Here is a 19,660-nt window from a genome sequence, read left to right as displayed (position 1 = left end):
GGTGCCGGGCGCGCCTCGCCTCCCCGCCCGGCACTGGGCGCAGCGGGCTGCTAGCTCTCACAATGCAGGTTCGCGCCCTCGGGGCTGGAGAGGGCGCGTTGCCATGACAACGGCCACCGTGGCACGCGCCCGGGCACGGTGCCCCCCCTCCCGACCCCCCCCCTTCCAGTGGCTGAGCGCACCACCACCCCCGCCCCCGGCTGTGGGAAGGGGCCGGGCCAGCCTCCTGACGTCGGTGCGGGGCTCGGAAGATGGCTGCAGAGCCCAGCACCGGGCAGTGGCTGCGGCGGCGGCGGCGGTGGCGGCGGGCGGGGAGCGCGGCGGGCGGGGGCTCCTCCTGGCGCTTGGGGCGCTGAGCCGAGAGGCGCGGAGGCAGCGAGGGCGCGTGGGGGGCTTAGGCGGCCGCTGGGCACCACCTTCCCGTCAGCCGCCGCACGATGGGCAGCGCGGAGGACGCAGTCAAAGAGAAACTGCTGTGGAACGTGAAAAAGGAGGTAAAGTCGGGGTACGGAACCCCGGGGGCTCGCGTCCCTGTGCGCAAGGCCCAAGGGACAGAAAGATCTGCGCCCATTCCGGGGCGCGGGCGCTCGCTGGCCTTGGGCGGGGGCGGGGTCCTGGACTGGTTTGCGGTTCCCGCCCCACTCCCGGATCAGGGGGCAGCTCTCCTCGGCCCCAGGGGCTAGGCCGGCGCTTCAGGGTTAGTTTGCTCCGCGATTCCGCAGCTCCCCGCCCTGTGAAGGCAGCAGCTCTGGGAGACCGAGGTCGGGGGAGGGGTGGCGGCAATTTCTGGAGAACCCGAGCTGCCCATTCATTGCCCGCGCCGCCTGAGGAGGGGGCGGGGCCCCTCGCAGGCCTCCTAGAGCGCTAAACGGGTGACTTGGGGGTTTAGCTCCGGTTTGCCCTACACCCATTCAGTTATCTTTCTGGGAACCGAGTCTCGGCTGTAGGAGGGTTCGCCGCACACCTCACTGCTTCTCACTCCACGCCCACCTCCCTACCCAGAGGCCAGGGGGTGTTTTGAGGATGGTTTTTAAGACTCAAGATTATTTTCCTCTTTGGAGGAGTCCCCCCGCCCACGTCAGAAAGAGAAAAAGTCCTTCTCTGTACTAATGTCCTTTACTTTGACCCTGCCCTAAAAGCCATTTCAATTTCATGGTGGTGATGGTGGGGGGTGCCCGTATGACTCACCCGCAAATGAGAGCTGGAGAGTTCAAACCCACAGAGTGGATTAGAATGGATTAGGCCTCTGGATGGAGCCACGAACTCCTCCCACCTACCTCTTTGTCTGCCAGATGTGTAAACTCGATGAGGGCAGGACACCCATCCGTTTTGTCCAGAACTCTGTATCCGCATAGGCACTCTGACTATTTGGTAAATAAATCTGCTGATCTTGGAGACTGCGAAGTCTGATGGGAATGCATAAACTTTGGGATAGTCTGGACCAGCTCTTTGTGACCTTGAATAAGTTACTTAACCTCTCTGAGTCTCAATTTCTTCATCTCTAAAATAAGGATAGTGATATTCACCTCATATATAAAAGTTTACCATATTGGTTCCTTTACCCTTTCCTAGAGTTTCAGGACTGGAGAAGACTCTGGGTTCTTATAAAATCCTGGAAGGCTCTAGATCGTTCTCCCGCATTAATTATGGCCTGGCTATTGTGCCCTAACTTTTGTTTCCTTCCCTTCTGTTGGCAAAGAAGTAGTTGAAGCCATCACCTTTTCCAACTGTGTGTGAGAAGCTCTATTGTGCCTTTGCTGTGAAGTGGCCAAGTGAGAGGTTTTTTAGGCCAGGAGTACATCAAATTAGAATTTAAGCCCCAACTCTGGTCTCCCCAAGGAAAAAAGAAATCTTAAATCTCAGTAATTATCCTCAGGAAACAAATAGTCTAGTGACAGAGACTTATATGAACAGTATAAACAAGAACAAGCCATACCCAAACTATGGGCACATGTGCTAGCATTGTTGGTGTGTTCCAAATTTGGGGTTGGTCAGGGATGATGGGAAAGATTTGGGGGAAGGCAGTATTCAGAAGGCTGTCTGTACTACTCCCAGAATGATTCTTAAACAAATGTAAGAAATGTCCAGAATATGCCACAGCTATGTGTATTACCTGACAGAGGTTGACCCGCTCTGAACTCTTAGTTCCCTTCCCCCTTCAGTGCTTGATTTCAAGAGAAATAAAATCCTTTCTTGTCCTACAAGTAGGGACAGTGCGGGTAATTGTAGGCAAGTCTGGCCTTTCATAAAGGACTTGTAGTATAATTCTTTTTTTTTTTTGGCTGTGCTGCACAGCTTGTGGGATCTTAGTTCCCCCGTCAGAGATTAAACCTGGGCCCCAGCAGTGAAAGCGCCGAGTCCTAACCACTGGACCGCCAGGGAATTCCCAGGGTATCTATAGGTCCTCCTAATCCAAAAATCTGCCCCAACAGTCTGCTTCAGATGCCTGCAGGTCTTTGAGCTGTGACATTATGCTCTGTTTAATGCAAAACCCCTTGGGAAGTAATCTAGGAAGGTTTTAATAGTTTAGAGTGCAGGCTCTATTTACAATAGCCAGGACATGGAAGCAACCTAAGTGTCCACTGACAGATGAATGGATAAAGAAGTTGTGGCACATACATACAATGGAGTATTACTCAGCCATAAAAAGAAACGAAATTGAGTTATTTGTAGTGAGGTGGATGGACCTAGAGTCTGTCATACAGAGTGAAGTAAGTCAGAGAGAGAAAAACAAATACCGTATGCTAACATATATATATATGGAATCTAAAAAAAAAAAAAAAGTTTCTGAAGAACCTAGGGGCAGGACAGGAATAAAGACGCAGATGTAGAGAATGGACTTGAGGATATGGGGAGGGGGAAGGGCAAGCTGGGACGAAGTGAGAGAGTGGTATGGACATATATACACTACCAAATGTAAAGTAGATAGCTAGCGGGAAGCAGCCGCACAGCACAGGGAGATCAGCTTGGTGCTTTGTGACCACCTAGAAGGGTGGGAGGGAGATGCAAGAGGGAGGACATGTGGGGATATATGTATATGTATAGCTGATTCACTTTGGTATAAAGCAGAAACTAACACCACTGTAAAGCAATTATACTCCAATAAAGATGTTAAAAAAAAATAGAGTGCAGAATCGATCCGATCCCCCTTTACCTAACCGCTAACCATGAGCACTTTGCAGCAGGGAGGAGACTCCGGGTCCTTCCACCCTCCTCCCCAGACTTCAGAAGCTCTACCACCCTGCAAACCAAAGTGAGGGCCTGGGGAGCAAGGGCAGCATCAGGACACTGGACACAGGACACTGTCCAAAGAATGGCAAAGACTAGCTGTCCCAGAGCTTACTGTGTCTGTAAGATTTAATGTTGGGATTGAGGTAATCCATCCCTCTAATCTTCAGTATTAGTATTTGTCTCCTGGCAGGTTCCCCCAAGGCATCAAAAGTGCATGGTTTAAGTGTTGGGAGCAACTAGAACCTCATATACTCCTGCTGGGAGTGTAAATTGATACAACCACTTTGGAGAGCAACTTGGCAAAATCTAATAATATAGAATATACTCATCAGAAATTCCTTGCCTAAAAATATAAATCCAAAGAAATGAGCACCCGTGTTCACACAAAGACATGTCTAGAATGTTCACAGCAGCACTACCCATAATAGCCCCAAATTGGAAGCTACCCGAATGCCAGTCAGTCGTGAGTTGTTCACACAATGGAGAATGAACACTGCACATCCACATACAACATGAACAGATCTCACAGTCACACCAAGGAGCAAAAGAAACCCAGCCACAAAAGCTACACAGTGAGCCATTCCATCTATAAAAAGTACAAAACCCCGCAAAAGTGCTCTATGATGTTAGAAGTCAGGATAGTGGATACCTTTGAGGGAAGTAGTGACTAGAAGGAAACATGGCAGAGTTTGGGGGTACTTTAGGGTGCTGGTCACGTTTTGTTTCTTGATCTGATGCTGGTTTCATAGGTGTGTTCAATTTGAAAATTCTTCAAACTGTGTAATTATGATATATACCCTTTTCTATTTGTACATCAATTTTTTTAAATTAATTTATTTATTTTTGGCTGCGTTGGGTCTCTGCTGCTGGGTGTGGGGGTTCTCTAGTTGCGGCAAGCGGGGGCCACCCCCCGCCGCCGTGTGCAGGCCTCTCACTGCAGCGGCCCCCCCACCGCTGCGGAGCACGGGCTCCAGGCGCGCGGGCCTCAGCAGCTGTGGCACACAGGCCCTAGAGCGCAGGCTCAGCAGTTGTGGCGCCCGAGCCCAGTTGCGCCACGGCATGTGGGATCCTCCCGAACCAGGGCACGAACCCGTGTCCCCCACACTGGCAGGCGGATTCCCAACCACTGTGCCACCAGGGAAGTCCCTGTACATCAATTTTAAAGTTTTTTTTTTTTTTAAGTGCTTTCTAAAGAAGGCTGTGACCGCTTACCTTACAAGGCATTCAGAAGCTTTTACATCCAGGTAGGAACCCAAACATAGGGCTTTACCTAGACAGAAAGAAGACTGGGCTTGTGAGCATGTGGGGAGTGTCCCTGAGGCCTAGATGGACGTGTACCCCTACCCTCAGAGAAGGGAGAAAAGGAGGGTCAGGTTGTTTATCTGGAGCCTGTACTGAAACAGTTTGTCCCTAAAGGACAGTGTGTCTGCCCACAGGCCCTTCTGCAGCTAAGTACAGATGTGCAAATAGCATCCCACCCCTGTTCTCTATAGCAGGGCCCTTCCTCCTGGGTTGGAATATCTGTACTGATTGATTGGTGGGTTTATAGCATCTTTTTTCCTGGTTTCCTTTCCAAGATGTTGGTGCTATCTGTACAGAAGAAACTTTGCTTCCTCACCCCTCCCTTTCCTATCATCTACTCTGCAGGTGTCTGAACCCAGACCAGGGGGGCAGAGCCAAGCCATTTACTTGCTCACAGGCCTTCGGTCAATCAATTAATCAATCAATCAATCACGACGCTGCCCATTTATTCACAGGTGAAGCAAATCATGGAGGAGGCTGTCACCAGGAAGTTTGTGCATGAAGATAGCAGCCACATCCTTACTCTATGTGGTGAGTGAGCGACTGGGGGATAATGGGAGAGGGGTTTAAAAACTGAGGACACTATCTTGGGGCCAGGGAAAGATGAGTCCTCAGGTTCAGTAGTTCTCAAATCTGGCTGCAAGTCAGAATCAACTCAGAAGCTTACGAAAGGGATCTCTGGGTCCCATCCCAGACCTACTGAATCAGGATCCCCAGGGCCCAAGAATCGCCTATGTGTGTCTAGTTCCCAAGGACAGTAGTGCTCAAATTTTAGCATGCATCAGAGTCACCTGTAGGACTTGTTCAAACAGATTCCTGGGTCCCAACCCTGGAGTTTCTGATTCTAGTCTGTCTGGGGCAGTCCCAGGAATTTGCATTTCTAACAAGTTCACAGATGATGCTGACACTGCTGGTCCAGAGACCACACTTTAAGGGCCATTGTCCTAGGTAGTTGGGTTTGGGAACCACTGCTCTGGTTTATCTTTACATTAACTTTGGGGAAGGGTCTGTGCTTTTGGATGCTTTCTGTGCCACATCTATTTTCTTTTTTTTTTTTTTTTTTTTTTCTGTACTTGGGCCTCTCACTGTTCTGGCCTCTCCCGTTGCGGAGCACAGGCTCCGGACGCGCAGGCCCAGTGGCCATGGCTCATGGGCCCAGCCACTCCGCAGCATGTGGGATCCTCCCGGACCGGGGCACGAACCCGCGTCCTCTGCATCGGCAGGCGGACTCTCAACCACTGCACCACCAGGGAAGCCCCACATCTATTTTCTAATTAATCCCACCTGTGTTGCTCCAGCATCCCAGCTATCCAAGCACTCAACTGCGTGCAAAACAACATGAGTGTAAAGGAGGGATAGCCAAGCCTTCCCACCTTAGAAAGGAGAAAGTCTGTAATAAACCAACGCTTCTGCCTCAGTGTGAACACTTTTGCTTTTGTAGGAGCAAGCCTGTCCCTACACACAACTGAATCTTCTTGGATTTCCAGGAATTTGACCTTCTGTTTGCCATCTTTTTTTTTTTTTTAATTTATTTTTGGCTGTGCCAGGTCTTAGTTGCGGCATGCAGTATCTTTTGTTGCAGCACGTGGGCTTCTCTCTAGTTGTGGCGTGTGGGTTTTCTCTTCTCTAGGTGTGGTGCGCAGGCTCCAGGGCGCGTGGGCTCTGTAGTTGGTGGCACGCAGGCTCTAGTTGAGGCACGTGAGCTCAGTAGTTGTGGCGTGCGGGCTTGGTCGCTCCACGGCATTCGGGATCTTAGTTCCCTGACCAGGGATCGAACCCACGCCCCCTGCTTTGGAAGGCGGATTCTTTACCACTGGACCACCAGGGAAGTCCCCCCATTTGCCACCTTTATGTTGTTTTCCTTGGCCTCTGAGATTGGTGTTCATTGAAGGGAGGTTGTGCATTTCTGAGGTGAAGGAATGAAAGGAGGAGATACGGGAAGGAACACTTTTGACAGTAGCATGGTGAGGCCGATAGAGCTGCCCCTCCCATCAGTCCAGCAGCAAACACTGAAGGTCCCCCAGATTCCAGATACTGTTCTCCAGGTAGGGAAACAGCAGTGGCAAGATGGACAGCGTCTCTGCCCCGGAGGATTACATTCTGTGGGCAGAGAGACAGAAAACAAATGTATACGTGAATATATCCTGCAATAACAGGTGTGGCAACAGCTACGGAAAAAAAAAGAGAAATGTGGGAGGGCGACTGGGGAGAGGCAGCCTGTGAGCAGAGCCCCAGTGACAGACTGAGGGTTCAGACAAACCCTGGTGCTCTGCTTACTTCTCAAGTTGTTTTGGACAAGTTTCTTAACTTCTGTCCCCCACAGTTTGCTCCTCTAAAAACAGGGTGGTGATTCCCAACTTAAGGAATTTTTGTGGGTATTGAGATGATACATGTGAAGGTTCCTGGCGTTGTAAGAGATGAGAAAAATGTCTGTGTTTCCTCCTCTTTTGGATGTTAAGCCTGAAACTAGGTTTGCAGGATTTGAGGTCCTACTATCTCCCTTTCGGGTAAGTTTCCCTGGTTCTTTGAGATGATATAACGATTCTCAGGTTTGCAGGAGCAGTCTGATCCTACTTTTCTCGGGCAGAAGCCCTGCTGGGGAAAAAGCATGCTTGCAATAGGTGACTTTGACGAGTGTTAGAACCCTACTCCCTTCCACCTGTGCTGTGTTCCCCTGACGTCAGCCAGTGTCTGTCATTGTCACCAGAAGGGCTCTACGGGTGGCCCAATTAGTCATGGCCTGGTGCTAGGCTTCGTCCAGAGCACACACAGCAAACACAGAAAACAGAATAAAATAGCACAGACAGCTTGCGCATGGGCGCCACATGTGGGCGGCCGTAGGTAAATGGGGGAAGAGAGGCAGGGGAAAAAGCTGTTGGCGTCCCACCATCAGGTCCATTAGGGTGAGGAGAAACTGTCAGCTCTCCTCTGATGAGTCCAGGGGCCCCCAGGAAGCAGTAGACCTTTCATTTTTGCCTCTTGCCTTGAAGCCCATGGCTCTTTCCAGCAGGCGGGGATAGCACCTTCAAAAGGAATGATTCTTCTACTTTCAGCCAATTTCAGTCACGGAACTAGAACAAGGGTCTATGAAATAGACCCAGGTCTCCAGGGTTCTAAGATCAGCCCCAAAGCAAGAGGAGCCCTGTTCTGCTGGATTTCAGGAGGTGCCTTAGGTCAAAGTGCAAACTTAAATGGCCACAGGGTCGAACGAGAAAAGTCCGGGTGTGGGACAGCAGGCAGTGGTGGGGACTGGGGTGAAATGGGTAGCACTTGCCATGTTTGAAGGGGGCAGCCACCACTCAGCTTCTGAAGGAATGCTGGCCCTGGCTTACTATGGCCCTTGTTATATTTTAAGAGAAGTCGGAAGTCTGGGTTTTTACATGAAATGAACCAATTTTTTTTTTTGAAATGAACCAATTTTTAAATGCTGATAACTAATTCCCATTAAAAAAAAAAATTGTGTGGGCTAAACAAAAGGCATCTGCAAGCCTCTGCCAGTTTGCTGCCTCTGCTTTGGGCTTAGTGCACAGTCACGGAAGGGAATGCTAGCAGGAGGGGCTCCCGATAGTATCAAGCTAGGTCAAGCCGGGGCATCTGAGACCCACGGGAAAAGGAATCTTTATACTTTGTTGAAAATGGTGTTCAGTGGTGAGGGGGATCTCAGTTCGGGCTCCAAATAAGGTTGGTTTAAAGCAGTGATTATCGAGACTTCCCTGGCAGTCCAGTGGTTAGGGCTCCGCACTTCCACTGCAGGGGGCACAGGTTTGATCTCTGGTACGGTAACTAAGATCCCGCATGCCACCCAGTGTGGCCAAAAAAAAAAAAAAAAAAAAGCAGTGATTATCAACCGTTTTTCCTGCCTGCATCACACAGTGAAATCATAATCAGGGATTCCTAGGGGGAGGCAGAGAGAATAGACATGTACTGATGGAAAACTCCACTCTTCTGGCTTTTTGGAGATTCTGAAATGCCAGGCTCCTTCACCCCCTGGAAAAATGCTCAGAAGTGCATTTTTAGTCTGAAGTGGTCCCAGTCTTACCCTGGGTCTTGCAGTTGTCCCAGCCACATCCAGGATTCAGCTTTGTTCTTGGGGAAGTGGGAGTGCAGAGAAAGTGCTGAGAGAAAGGGAACAGAGTGAAGGCTGTGAAGACTGGATTAACTGTGCAGTGAGTGACCCCTTTTACTAGAGCTTTGTGGAGGGCTGGGGTCCTGGGCCCCCCTGCCCTGCCTTGGCCCCTCTGTTCATCGCAGAGTGTGGCTAGGGGGTGACCGAAGAGGGCAGGGCCTGAGCAAGATGAGCTTCCCTGAGCTTCCTTAGAATACAGACATTTGAACCGGAAACAGAACCTTTCTGGAGAGCCTTAGAAATGAAACTGAAGAATCCCTGGGTCAAGACCTGGCCCTGGGCAAACCCAGGAAAGTTCCTGTTCCTCAAGGGGAGGAGTGACACTCCCAGGACTGACGAGAAACGTGCATGTGTTGTGTTTGCTGTGCTTGTTCCTAAACCTGTCTGTCTAGAAGCCGGTCAGGCCCCAGCAGTAGGAGCCTTGTGAGGAGGCCTTGCTGGCAAACCCAGCTGGCAGGGAGGGGTTCTGCGTGTGCTGTTCTCCTACCACAGAGCAAGGCTGCATTGCTGCTCTGAGGCACCCCCTGCCAGCCCCCAACACCTGTGTGACTGTACCCGTGCACTGGAGAATAGGCCCAAACCCCACTGTTGGGAAAAGGTTCTTGGATATCTCGTCTTCATCTTAAAAAGTCATGTCAGGGGCTTCCCTGGTGGCGCAGTGGTTGAGAGTCCGCCTGCCGATGCAGGGGACACGGGTTCGTGCCCCGGTCCGGGAAGATCCCACATGCCGCGGAGCGGCTGGGCCCGTGGGCCATGGCCGTGAAGCCTGTGCATCCGGAGCCTGTGCTCCGCAACGGGAGAGGCCACAAGAGTGAGAGGCCCGCGTACTGCAAAAAAAAAAAAAAAGGTCATGTCAAGTTTGCATTTTGCTCCATAATATGGCCTCTGAAACTTTGTGCTGCTGAATGAAATTAATGCTTCCTGTTTTTCTGTGGCTTCCTGAACCCCCCGGGCGTAGGCTGCCTATCTCCTGCCACCCCAACCCCCAGAGGGCAAGGTGCTCTTAAATTTTGCTTGTGGGCAACTCAAGGTCGGGGTTAAACAGCAGACTGTCCTAAGTTTCACCTTTGAACTCCGCATTTGTAATAGCAATACGACTGCGCATAGAGTGCCCAGTTACTCTTCCCATCAAGGGGTCTGGGGTAGTTTAGGCCTTAACCGAGGAGCACTGTGCCTCCCCTCCCCTTTGGCTCAGAGGGGAGCATCTGCCTCCACAGTGTCTCTGTTTGTTCCATTCTAATTGGGCGCTGAGGTTGGATTTTAACCACTGGTGGGTAGAAGGGCTTTAGGAGGCCCACAGAGAGGTTCCCGGCCTGGCAGAGCAGGTTCTTAGACTGGTAAACATCTCCTTTTTCTGGCCACAGGCACTGGGGGCGGGACCCAGACCAGCCCTGCCCCTCAGTCCTTAGGTTCCCTGCCCTCCCCGCGCTGATCCGTCCACCTGAGGGTTGCTTCAGACTGAGGATGAGCTGTAATGGGAGACGGGGGTGGAGTCTGTGGAGCTGGGAACCACACCAGGGCTTTATTAACCCGCTGCCTGTTGCTAAGCAGCTTCCATTAGCCGGGAAGTTCACCCGCAGCAAGCTCCTCTGGGGAATGGCAAGGAGATGCTAATGAGCTGGGAGAGAAGCAGGTGTGACGGGAGGGCGCGTCCCACCTGGGGTACTGCAGCCAGAGGTATTTCAGCACTTCCTGAGATTCAGGCACTAGCCAGTTTTTACTCTGTCTCTCTTCAGTGAAAGGGATTCCTTCTCTCTTCTTCCCGCCCACACTGAATGAACAGCTCATTCTCAGCATATCTGGCTTCCACTTTCCATGTGGTAATGATCCAGTAGGAAGAAAGGCCCTCTGGGAGACTGGCTCCCCTCGCCCTGTCTTGGGGCGTGGCTGAGGGCACGTGGTGATGGTCTGTAGCGGAGACGTTGGAGTCCGGCAGACCTGACCTGCGTTCACAGACTGACCATGTCACCAAGTGTGTGACCATGGCCACTTATTCAGCAACTCTGAACCTATGGAATAAGGTTGATGTGAGGATTAAAAGAGTGATGCGGGTAAAGCAGACAGCATGGAGCCAGGTATGCAGTAGGTGCTCAGTAAATGTCGTCACCACCACCAGTGACATTCTACTTTGTTCTTGAAAGTGATCTTTTAACCTTCCCCATAAAGCCTCCTAGAACCTTCTCCAGGATTCCATTTAGGAATCCATGTCTCTGAGAGTTTTGAGCATCTGGACAATCAGAACAATTTGAACTCTGGGAACCCAATCAAGGAATTTGAAAATATTAAGAAATTATTATTGATTTTTTAGGTGCAGTGCAGGTATTAGGTACATGACTCTTTAAAAGAGTCATCTTTTAGAGAGACACACTAAAATATTTATGGACAAAAATACATGATATGTAAAATTTGCTTCAAAATGATCTAGGGATAAGGGGAAAGTGGTTGGAGGTGGTATAACTAAAACAAGATTGGTCCTTCCTTGATCATGGCTTGTGTTGTGTGATGGATACTCGGGGGTTCATTACATCATTCTCTTTACTTTTGTATATGATTGGAATTTTCCAAGATGAAATGGTTTTTTTAAAAAGAAGGAAGAGGAGGAGGAGAGGATGGGTGGAGGAAGAGATAGAGATAGCAAGTGTATGCAGCTTTTTTTTATAGGATATTTTTTATTTCAAAAAGTATGTATTGAATGCATCCTTAAACCTTAAACAGGATTCTGGACACGTAAGCCTGCCGAACAGACAAATAAGTATGGAAATCTGCCCCACCTTCTGGGTGTTGGAACTGGATGTTGGGTACTGGAGGGTGGGGTCTGGAGTCACGTAAATATAGAATATTTTATTATTATTATTTTTAAGGCCGTGCCACGCGGCATGCGGAATCTTATTCCCCCACTAGGGGTCAAACCCATGCCCCCTGCAGTGGAAGCGTGGAGTCCTAACCACTGGACAGCCACGCCAGGGAAGTCCTAGAATACTTTATAGGAATAGATCAGCATTAAATACTAGTCACTGAATTTTCATAATTTAATTTGTCTTGTAGACTGTTGTGTTTAATCCAACACATAGAGATAGTCCCACCCCCGAGCTGGCCCAGCCTCTGTCCCCAAGTCCATGTACAGACATCTGTTAGTGGTGGAGGCTTCACAGCCTAGAACCTGTGCCCAGGGGCAGTGGGGAGAACAGGGAAAGGGAGCAGATGTTGCTGAAGGGTCCTCCCTGATCCTGGACCCCCAGCTGGAGTCAGGAAGGACCTGCTGTCGCTGAGGCTGCTGCCTTCCCTTCCCATCCTTGGTCTTTTAAAACAACGACAGGGTCCGGGTGGGGGACCTGGGTAGTTCTAGAGAGCGAACACAGAAGAGACGGACGCAAACCCAGCCCTTCACCGGCCCACACCAGGCCAGTCATCACCTGGCTGCCAGACAGTAGGACGGTCAGTCATGCGGTGGCCAGTCATGGTGAAATCCAAAAAGAGGAGGAAGAGTAGAAACCCAGGACACTGGGCCCCCACCATGAGGGAGCTTCTACAGGGAAGGCCAAAGTCCTGAGTCCTCAGTGCTGACCAAAACCGCTGAGGCGAGCTATGAAGGCTGGTTTTGTAAGAAAAACGAGCGTTTGCAGCTCTCCTGTCCCAACAGAAAAGCTCTACCTGATCCCTCTCCCCATAAGTCACTGGCAACGGGAAATCCTTGACCTTGATGGGGCTACAGCCATGCCTGTCTAGAGGGGGGTGGGGAGAGCTCTGGTGACCACAGCACACGTCCTCCCTCCCCTCCCTGTCCTGCCTTCTCAGGCTGCCAAGGGGGCCCTCTATGGAGACAGGCCCGAGGAAGGGCACCTAGAGTCTTTCCCTTGAGATCAAGACCTAGCCCTTCTTCAGGGAGGCAGCTGCAGATGACCTGTCACAACAGTTATCACAACATCTAGCTGCGTGGCACATACACGACTTTACTGAGAAATTTTATGTGCGGGGAAGCAGCTAAACGGTGTAACACCTAAATGGCGATGTAGGGCCAAGGGAGGTGGTGGTGTGTTTTTTTTTAATTGGAGAAATTACAGAACAGTTATGTACAAATGGAAAGTATCTAATAGGAAAAAATTAAAGATACAGGAAAGAGAAGGGACGTTTGCTGGAGTGATGTCCTTGAGAGGTGAAAGGGGCTGAAATCCAATGTGCAGGTGGGAGGGGAGGCCTTAGGGGGAGCACAGCCAGAGCACCTGCAGGTACCCGAGGGAGGGCAGGGCACGGACACAGCGCAGGAAGGAAAGGCACTAATGCTCAGGCGTCACCTTCCATGTTCCGGGTGCTACGAAGAGCCTTGTGCCCCTCTGCACAGGCTGTTGCCTTTAGTCACTCAGCGCCCCCTGAGGTGGGACCTGTTCCTTTCCCTCCCTGCAGGTGGAGCTCAGAGAGACTTAATGGTCTGCACAAAGTCAAAAAGCTAGTAAGGAAAGGAACCAGGGTTTGAACCCACATCTGTCTGACTCTAAAGCCTGTGTTGCCCAGGGATGGGTCCCCCTGTGAGGCCTACCCAGGAGTGGAGCCTGGAGGTGTGGGGCATTGAGGGGAAGTTGGAGGCATAGCTTGGATCACCAAACAGTGGACTCGTGATGTCCAGAGACACTCCGGGAGACGGCGGGTCTCTTGTCGAGCTGGGTGAGGCTGGCGCTGGCCTGGTTCCCTGGCAAGCCAGTGTGAGCACTGCACATGCAGACTCTGCCCTGCATCCCCAGCAGGGCAAGGAAGATGGGTATGTGTGGTATGAACTTCATTTCTCTCACTTGCTTGGTTCCAGAGTATCAGGGCAGTGCTTTCTCCTCCCAGTGAAAGTCTGGGTGGGAGAGTTGCGTTCTTGTTTCAGGGCTTTGAACAAGGCTCAGTGCCACCCCCCTCAAAGCTGAAGCAAACCACCAGCATCACCAGTGCAGGCGGAAGGAAAAATGTACCCTTGTTACCATAGAAATGCTTGTTCCGCGTGGAGGCAGCCGTCACAAATCCCTGGTGGAAATAGCTGGCCGGGGAAGTGGGGAGGGGAGAGACGTAGGATGCCTGGCCTCGCCTCTTTGCTCCCCTCACTTCATCCGCTACAAGTGAAATGTTGACTCCCTCCATGGGCAGTTGAGGAAGTTCCTACTTAAAAAAAGGCTGCCCATCCTACCCATTCCTCTATCTCCAGGGAGGCTGCTCCTCTCCTGGAAATCTTGGTTTCACCATCCAAGGCTTTTAAAAATTCTGCTCTGAGTAATGTCCTCCAAAACTCCAGGACCAAAACAAGCCACTTGTGGCTAGCTGCTCCAGCCAGCGCTTTCCTCACCTGGAAGCTGAACTCGCCTGTTGCACAGATGGCAGCTGGCAGAGGTGGGGAGCAGGGGACGCAGGACACACGTGCTCCTCCCATTATCAACCCCTCCTGGCTCAGAGCCTTGGGCCCAGCCTTCATGTCAGGCTGTGCTAACTGGGTGCTGTGTCTCTCTACCTCAGCCAACTGACCTACTTCTCTGAAGGCCATTCAGTGGGTCCCCCTATTACCAGGCTGGGCTTGTCCAGGCCCCTTGGCCGCTGAACACAGCTTAAATGTGGATATGCGTGTGAGAGCCGGGGGTTGTTTCTGAGGCCCGCTGGGCTGACTGAGGACCCTTCTCAACCACTGCTGCGTTTCCTGGCAGCCATGGCTTTAGTCCATTCTCGTGGGCTCCTGAGACACCTAAGCTTGTCCCAGCCCACTGAATTGTTTCTCCGGTCCCTACGCAGCTCAGATCACCAGTGGCTACCCTAAGCAGAGCCCAGATCATTCTGTGGGAGGGGGAACCAAGCTAATCTGCAGACCCTGTTTGCTGTGGGAGCTGGTGATGGGGTGGGTGCCCATGGACAGACCCAGCCTTTCTGAGTTTCATGACTTTCAATTCACCTCCATGTTGGAGAGAATCTCTAGCATCCTTTCATGATGGAATTATTGTTATTATTTTGAATCGGTAACCTGGCTCAAATATCAAAACTATACAAAAGGTATACAGTGAAAAGTCTCACTCCTTTCCCTGCCCCCATTCACCCACTTCCCCTCCACCTACCGGTTTCCACACCAGTAATCCTACCACTCTTCCTTCTTGTGCATCCTTCCAAGTTTTTTGTCCTGATTTTTTTTTTTAATTCTATTCTTTGTTTACCCCACCCTTTTTGTAATCAAAAGGTATCATGCAGTCAAACTGCTCTGCATCTTGCTTTTGGAGACCTTTCCGTCATTAGTTCCTGGAGATCATTCTCATTCTTTTTCAGAGTGGCATAATATTATACGGTATGAATGTGCCGTATTTACTTAATCTGTCCTCTATTGATGGACAAGGGGATAGTTTCCAGTCTTCTGCTGTTGTAACTAAGTAAGCTTGATTCTATCTGTAAGCTAGATTCTCACAAGAGGGGTTACTAGGTCAGAGGTTATTTGCAATGTTCATAGACAGTGCCACATTGCCACCGTAGGGGGTCTTACCAATCCAGCAAGGTCTGAGAACATTCAGTAAACTCCCAAGTCCCTTCCCTCTCTATCTACTGATGTCTCCTCTGTTCTAAATTGGACTCCTTGGAATGGTTAAATCAGTAAGTAAGGAGTTTGTGGGAGGGGCCCTATAAGATTCCATTAGCACTTGTGGTCTCCAATCCATGTAGCATTTGTTGAGCCCCGTATCTTTTTTTTTTTTTTTTTTTTCTCTGCGATATGCGGGCCTCTCTCGTTGCGGAGCACAGGCTCCGACGCGCAGGCTCAGCAGCCATGGCTCACGGGCCCAGCTGCTCCGCGGCATGTGGGACCCTCCCGGATCGGGGCACGAACCCGTGTCCCCTGCATCGGCAGGCGGACTCTCAACCACTGCGCCACCAGGGAAGCCCGAGCCCCGTATCTTAATAGACTTTAGGGACATGTCAGAGACTGGTGAGGGACAGTCCCAGGGCTTGTCTGGGCTGTAGTTCACTGCTTTTCCTTGGGACGATGGTGCCAGACCTTGTCAGGGTGGGATGTCCACAGCAGGGTGCTAAAGTTAAAACTATTTCCACTCCTGCCCACTCCGAGTTGCAGTTCCCTGAGCCTTGCTGTCAGTTGGATAGGATGACAGAGTAGAAAGGGTACCCTGGGCTCATCCGGTACCATAGCTCCAAAGGCCACTGGAAGACCAAGGTGGGGAGTGAGAGGATCATGCCTGTTGAGTCATGTCTGTTTCTCTGTTTCAATTCATTCACCCAAACCTTCCCATCCCAACCAGTGACCAAAAACAGTGTTGACTTTTATCAATTAGTACGTGTTTTTCTTATGTGAAGTGATCCGAATGATGTCAGGGCTGTCTCTCCCCTCTTTTGGGGCAACCAGAGTGGCTGCGGGTGGTGCTGGGAACCCTGAGACAGGGGCTCCTGAAACCTTCACGTCACGGCTGGGGACCAGGGCCCAGACAGCTCAGTTAGAAGGGGGATGATTTCGGCTGACTTGGTGCTTTGGCTGTGATGGGCGTCTCCTCCAGGGGCCTCTGTGTGATCTTCTCCCTGGAGAAGGGTGCTTGTTGGTCTGTGAGAGGGCCTCCTGGGGAGCACAGACAGCTGCAGAGTCGGGCATTATTGCTGATAGCTCTACAACTGCAGTTCTGAGTGTGGTGTTCTCTGTATGTGGGGAGAGGCCAGGGGGAATCTCTGTACTTGCACATCTGTAAGTGTCGATCAGTGGAAGTGTCTGTGGTTCCTCTCAACCCAAAAGTCTTAGAGCAGGGTTTTAAAACTTTCTGAGATCAGATACCCTTTTCAGAAACTAAAAGCCAAGGATCCTTTATCCAGAGTAAAAACACTCACCTAAGCCTGCAGAAGGAGACCAGTGATTCTGTGTGCAGTTTTAGGGGGTCTCGAAGGTCTAGAAGCCTATCAACAAACCCTCTTAGGAGAGTAATTCTCAATTATATATTATCCGTGTTATTATATTATTATTTTGCCTACACACTGCACACAGTGACGTGCTCCTTCCCTCTGGGGGACAGCCCTGTGGGGATGGGGAAGGACTAGTATAGTTTGAACAACTAACTGGCCAAGGAGCCCGTGGAACCAGCTTAGGAATACCTGGCATAGAGGGTCGTTTACTTTGCTTGGAACATAGAGAGTTGAGACAGATTTTTCCCTCTGCAGACGTCGCCTGGCACCTTGCCCGGGTTTCACAGAAGGAACTTAGGGGCCATGGGGTGAGTGGGGGCACTGGGTGTGCTGTTTGGGCTTCTCTCAATATTCCCTACTTGCAGTAATTGCTGAGGAATGCCTCCACCCACCCCCAGAGAACCCTGAGGCCTGTGCTCACAGTCTTCCTGGCAGGCTGGGTGAGGCCAAGCTGCTGCCTGCATCCCCAGGCTCCCCAGCCTGGCTACATGGGCAGTCGCCTGGGGAAGGTAGGAGAGCTAATGACTCATTATCCCGGCAATTAGTCACGTCACCGAGGCACATGATTCTCTCCAGGACTGGTGCCACCTGCTGCTGCTCTGGCCTTGTTCGGTGCTGCTTTTCTCCCACTCTGATCAGGGAGTGCCGCCCCAGGAAATAGTCACCCCCTTCTTCCAGCTGTGGACTTGTAGCTGCAGCAGCCCCAGGACCAAGAGACTATGACAAAAAGGTCACTCACCTATGTACCTCAGGGCCACGCAGGACCTCCAGGGACCAAGGGGACAGCCATGGAGGGGAATATGTGGACACTTAAGCAAAGATTCCCCCACATGTCCCATACGCACATGATACCTGTGGATACATCAGTCTGCGTACGCATGTGCTCATCGATATATGAACATGCCATGAAGGAAAGGCTGCAATTTGTGAAATAAAGTCCTCCGAGGCCTGACCTCCCAGGAGAGGGAGGGGGTCCTGTTTTGTTTCCCCTTCCCTGGGATGCTCTCAATGAACTGGCCAGCTTCCACATTGGCCCCAGGGACTCTCTCTAACTTCTTGACCTCAGTACAAGAGAGAGCCAAACAAAACTCTTTTATAGGTCATCAGTGACTGTCAGTAACAATGAAGGCAGAAAACAGGTGAGAGCCTCTGTTTTCGGTGATTATTTCCTTAGTCCAGGTTTCCTTCTTTTTTTTTTTTTGGCTACACTGTGTGGCATGTGGGATCTTAGTTCCCCGACCAACTATCGAACCCATGCCCCCTGCAGTGGAAGCACAGAATCTTAACCACTGGGCCACCAGGGAAGTCCCCAGGTTTCATATTGTAACAACACTAGTCACAGTAAGCTTGATGGGGCCTCAGTTCCCCTGTTCCTAAGAGAATGACACCCCCACCCACCTCTGGGGCAGCCTGTGATTCTCTCTCTAGTGTGTCCTCACCTCTCTCTGCCCGTGAGAGGACTTGCAAAAACCCAGCCCTTGCAGGTTAGCCATAGAACAGGATCTCGACAAAAAGAAATTAGGAGTCAGGAACCGACTTGCATCAAGAGCCTCCGACATGAGGGGTTTACATACTTCATCTCATGTAACAATTCACACCAGTCCTAAGAAGTCTCCCCCATTTCACAGATGATAAAACTGAGGCTCAGAGCATTAAGTCACTTACCCATGTTTTCCAGAAGTAGCGAGTGGCACCACGCGTCAGACCCTGTTCTGATTCTCCACCTCCAGCACAATCCCTGTAAAAAGAGTACCTGTGAAGTGAGGGGAGGCCTCCTCCCACCTGTGGGCCCCCACCCCCCAACATACCTGGAGGAGGTGAAAGGGGCTGGGCCAGTGTTTGGGGCCCTGTGTCTACACCCAGCTCTGCCACTCTGTGACTTCAAATCAGCTCTCTTCCCCTTTCTGGGCCTTTCCTTCCTCGGCTGGAAAACAATCAGCTTGTCCTCAGTAATGGCCAAGCCCCTCCTTCCCCCACACCTACACACTAAGTCTTTTAGAATCTGTATGTGCCCAGGGCAGCTCCCCACCCTCCCCCACCAAGCCCTTCATTCCTTCCTATGGGGCCTGTCTGCTGAAAGCGGAATCCAGACAGAGAGTGTAGGCCTAGCCCCTAAAAACATGAATGAATGAAGGGAAGCCCTCCCTGCACGGGAAGTAGAAATCCCTCACTGTCGGCTGCAGGGCTGGTCAATAATTCAGGGCTGCTGTCAGGTCCGATCTCTGCAGTGGCTTCATCAATATTTCAGCTCCTTCTCCAGAGCCTCGTTCCTTAGCAACCACATCATCTCTGCTCTACAGGAGGGCTGCCAGGCTGTGTGCTCCCTACATCCCCTGTCCTGCAGGAGCTGTCCGTGCTTGCCCTCACGGGCAGGGGGTGGAGCCACCCATGCCAACTGGCACTGGCAGCTTTGTCCTCAGAGCCTCAGGGCGATGCTGCATACAGGAGGCACATACATCCCAGATGAGAGAGAGGGGCAGGGACGGTGCGGCCCAGCAAAGCCCCCGCAGGTCCACGCTGGGCAGGAGCGGGGAGGGGCCCGCGGGAGCGTTTTGGAGAGAGGTCAGGGTGTGTCTCCGTGGCCCGTCTTAAGCCCGAACCTCACCCCCTAGTCTCAGCAGAGCCAGGGCCTGCCTCGCCTCTGTGCTCTCCATAGGTATGGGGGAGGGGAGTGTTCCTCTCGCTCCCGCTCCATAGGTATGGGGGAGGGGAGTGTTCCTCTCGCTCCCGCTCTCGCCCAGGCTCAGCTGCTGCTCCCGTTGTGGCCCAGGTGCGGTGGAGGTTTGCCTCCTGCATCAGCTGAGGCGCCGTGCCGCCGGCTTCCTGCGCAGTGACAAGATGGCAGCGCTGTTCACCAAGGTGGGGAAGGCGTGCCCGGTGGCTGGGGAGGTGTGCCACAAGGTGCAGGAGCTGCAGCAGCAAGTAGAGGGCAGGTAAGCCCTGCGCCAGCCCCTCCCATGCCTCCCTTCTGCTCTTCCCATTTGCTGTTTCTTGCAGGGCCTCACCTCTCGGATGACGGGCCAGCCTAAGGGTGGGGGTGGGGGGTGGCCCTTTCAGGCACAAGGTCCTGTCCACCACCTCCAACCCCCCATCCCAATCAGT

General features: G+C 51.7%; 1 protein-coding gene and 1 long non-coding RNA gene across 13 annotated transcripts in view; one reads left to right on the top strand and one right to left on the bottom strand.

Annotated features, from left to right (window-relative positions):
- The first annotated feature begins 144 nt into the window (after positions 1-144).
- The window catches only part of SGSM2 (small G protein signaling modulator 2), a 37,379-nt gene continuing 17,863 nt past the window's right edge, over positions 145-19,660 (top strand). For 2 of the 6 annotated variants that reach the window (XM_033848075.2, XM_033848070.2), the window contains exons 1-3: positions 145-494; positions 4,989-5,064; positions 19,329-19,491. In XM_033848075.2, the coding sequence (XP_033703966.1) occupies positions 438-494; positions 4,989-5,064; positions 19,329-19,491 (296 nt within the window). In that variant the 5' untranslated portion in view covers positions 145-437. Of the gene's footprint in view, positions 495-4,988; positions 5,065-10,709; positions 10,735-17,657; positions 17,698-18,990; positions 19,121-19,299; positions 19,492-19,660 lie in introns of those variants that run through there. The other 4 variants (XM_033848072.2, XM_033848073.2, XM_033848074.2 and 1 more) reach the window with 4 other exon arrangements.
- LOC117309644 (uncharacterized) lies at positions 5,061-18,865 on the bottom strand. 7 transcript variants are annotated; one of them, XR_012328530.1, is made up of 4 exons: positions 18,730-18,865; positions 18,224-18,296; positions 8,573-9,486; positions 5,061-6,633 (listed from the first exon to the last, which is right to left on the bottom strand). It is a non-coding gene; the product is annotated as an uncharacterized lncRNA (long non-coding RNA). The 7 variants fall into 7 exon arrangements; XR_004523954.2 differs by having other exon boundaries at positions 8,573-8,648; XR_012328532.1 differs by having other exon boundaries at positions 18,224-18,482; positions 18,730-18,844.

Source organism: Tursiops truncatus, chromosome 20, assembly GCF_011762595.2.
Source record: "Tursiops truncatus isolate mTurTru1 chromosome 20, mTurTru1.mat.Y, whole genome shotgun sequence".
Classification (NCBI taxonomy): Eukaryota; Metazoa; Chordata; class Mammalia; order Artiodactyla; family Delphinidae; genus Tursiops; species Tursiops truncatus.
This window is presented reverse-complemented; position numbering and strand designations above follow the sequence as displayed.